Source organism: Fukomys damarensis, unplaced genomic scaffold (genome assembly GCF_012274545.1).
Source record: "Fukomys damarensis isolate Sample0158 unplaced genomic scaffold, DMR_v1.0_HiC HiC_scaffold_37, whole genome shotgun sequence".
In the NCBI taxonomy this organism is placed as follows: domain Eukaryota; kingdom Metazoa; phylum Chordata; class Mammalia; order Rodentia; family Bathyergidae; genus Fukomys; species Fukomys damarensis.
Window position 1 is genome coordinate 5,862,856 of NW_022900949.1, and position 2,608 is coordinate 5,865,463.

Sequence of the window (2,608 nt, forward strand, 5' to 3'; positions counted from 1 at the left end):
CCCAGGGGTCAAGCAGCAAGATGGACAGGGGCTCAGTAGCGGCCTAGACGCCCAGGTAACCTGTCCCCTTCTCCGCGGAGGGGACCCAAGCCAAGCGTGGGGACCCCCGCCAGCTCATCCTTCACCTCGGCCACTTTCACCGCGTCTCAGTCAGCCTGGAGCAAACAGTGGGCGCTCATTATGTGCTGATTTTGTTAAGTAGGGAGACGGGAAGGGGAGGAGGCAGGGAGCCCCGTGTTGGTTTGAATGAATGAATGGTGTCCAGGTGTTAGTGGCCATGTGTCTCAGCCTCGGGAGCAGGCAGACTGGATTTCACCTGCCTGAAAGGCCATCATGTTAAAGACTAAAATATGCGACGCGCCTTACATTTAGCCGCCTAGAGGCAGTGGTAGAAATTACAGCACAGCGGGGCGTGGATGGGCCACTTCCCATGGGCCATGCCAGGGACCACTGATTTAGTGGCCACAGGGTTTTGTTTTGTTTTTTTAAAGCGTGGGAAAATTTTATTGAGTGAAAGAAAGCTTCTAAGAGAGACAGAAGTGGGCCTGCTCACCCCAATTTTCAAAGACGTTTTATACAGCAAAGCCATGTGGTAAGGCGGGAGTTTTGTTATTCACCATCCGCATTCCACGGACAAGGAAACTGAGGCCCAGAGCGATGATGTCACGTGCCTGGCTCGCACTGAGCAGGTGGCAGCTGGGATTTGAACCCTAGAAGCCTGTAAATCAGGACCTGGGCTTACCCACCTTCCCACAGCTGGCAATGGTAGAGCCGGGACTCGAACTTGCATCTTGTGAGGCATCGCTTCTGTAGCAAGGACTATAGAGTCTGCAGGAAAGGGGTGCAGGGTCCAGGTCTCTCTTGTCCACACGCATGTAGGGTGATCTCAGGCTCTGAGCCTTAGTTTCCCCATCTGAGCAGTGGGGTAACAGGTATGCTGTTAGCTCTCAGGGCTGCTGTTTGGATACTTAAGGCTGCACACCGGCATGAACCACCACTTCGGAACGCTCCATTTTTGTGTGTGTGTGTGTGTACCGGGGATCGAACTCAGGACCTTGTGCTTTCGAAGGCAGACCCAGTTTCACTGCAATAAATCCCCGCCCCCGGCACTCTACTCTTGGTTTTGTTTTGGTTTTGGTACCCGGGATCGAACTCAGGTCCTTGTGCTTGCGAGGCAGGCGGCGGAACCACTGAGCTGAATCTCCGGCCTGGCACTCTACTCTTATATGAAGCCAGAACCCTGGCTCCCCATTCAGGAACCCCCGTGCATGGGCCCCGCCCCCAGCAAACAGGGGCCGAAGAGGTCCAGACGTCTTCCCCAGTTTCTGCCCCACGCGTGTCTCCATCTAGGACCCCCCGGAGGACATGAAGCAGGACCAGGACATCCAGGTGTGTTGGTGGCTGTGGCGAGGCCAGGGCAGGGGATCGGGGGAGGACTTTTGGGGGCGGTGGGGATCCGTCCGTCCGGAGCTGACACCCAGAAGGGCAGGAAGGGGACTGGTTTGTTGGGAGAGGAGGGCTGAGCTTCCCGGCCCGGCCCACCCCACAGGCCGTGGCGACTTCGCTCCTGCCGCTGACGGAAGCCAACTTGCGCATGTTCCAGCGTGCCCAGGACGACCTCATCCCCGCCGTGGACCGGCAGTTTGCCTGCTCCAGCTGTGACCATGTGTGGTGGCGCCGTGTGCCCCAGCGGAAGGAGGTGACAGCCCAAAACTTGACCTTTACTCCAGCCCAAACTTCACTCCAACATCCCCGTTGCTCCCTCCCAGAACCCAGCCCAGAGTTCATTTTGATCCTCTGAGCCCAGCCCTGACCCACAGCGGGAATTTTGTGGGTTTTTTTGTTTTGTTGTTTTGTTTGGAGACAGGGGCTCACTCTAGTCCAGGCTGGGCTCAAACTTGCAATCCTCTTGCTTCAGCCGACCTAGTGCTGGGATTGCGGGCGTGCACCAGTGATCAAAGCTAGAGTTTTGTGGGCTGGGGAATTTAGCTTAGTGGTTACAGCACCTGCCTCGCAAGCACAAGGACCCGAGTTTGATCCCTGGTACAAAAAAAAAAAAAAAAAAAAAAAAGGCTAGTTTTTGACCTTGGATTTGAGAAGCTGAAATCCTCACCCCCTGGTGGGGCCCAGATGCAGCTGCAGTGATAGTAACTACAGAAATCAAACCTGGCTCATTGCTGTCATCCCAGCACTCTGGTAGGCTGAGGCAGGAGGGTTGCAGATGGAAGTCCAGCCTGCAGAATTTATGGAGACCCTGTTCCGAAATTTTTTTAAAGGCTGAGGCTGTAGTAGCTCAGCGCCAAAGCCCTGGGGTTCAATCTCCACTACCACAAAGAAAAATCAAACTTGGCCCCCAAACCTGACTTCTGCACCCCCTGATTAGTAAGTACTGTGCTTGTGCCAAATGCTTAACTCGCTCGCTTGCTCTTGGCAGGGAACCCCGGTTGAGTGTCTGCCCACTGCCCCGGTGTAACTGTCCCTCCTGTGGCCAACGCCAGCCACTGCAGTCCATCGCCGGCCCTGATCCCAACCCCAGCCGCCTCTGACCACCCCTGGTCCCCTCTCCGCACACCCTCCCCAGGTGTCCCGATGTCGTAAATGCCGGAAG

General features: G+C 55.9%; 1 protein-coding gene across 1 annotated transcript in view; it reads left to right on the forward strand.

The window, feature by feature from the left end:
• The window catches only part of Shfl (shiftless antiviral inhibitor of ribosomal frameshifting), a 4,845-nt gene that overhangs the window by 697 nt on the left and 1,540 nt on the right, over nt 1–2,608 (forward strand). Inside the window, exons 3-6 of the mRNA XM_033759588.1 lie at nt 3–55; nt 1,351–1,389; nt 1,550–1,699; nt 2,582–2,608. Of these exons, the coding sequence (XP_033615479.1) occupies nt 3–55; nt 1,351–1,389; nt 1,550–1,699; nt 2,582–2,608 (269 nt within the window). The remainder of the gene's footprint in view (nt 1–2; nt 56–1,350; nt 1,390–1,549; nt 1,700–2,581) is intronic.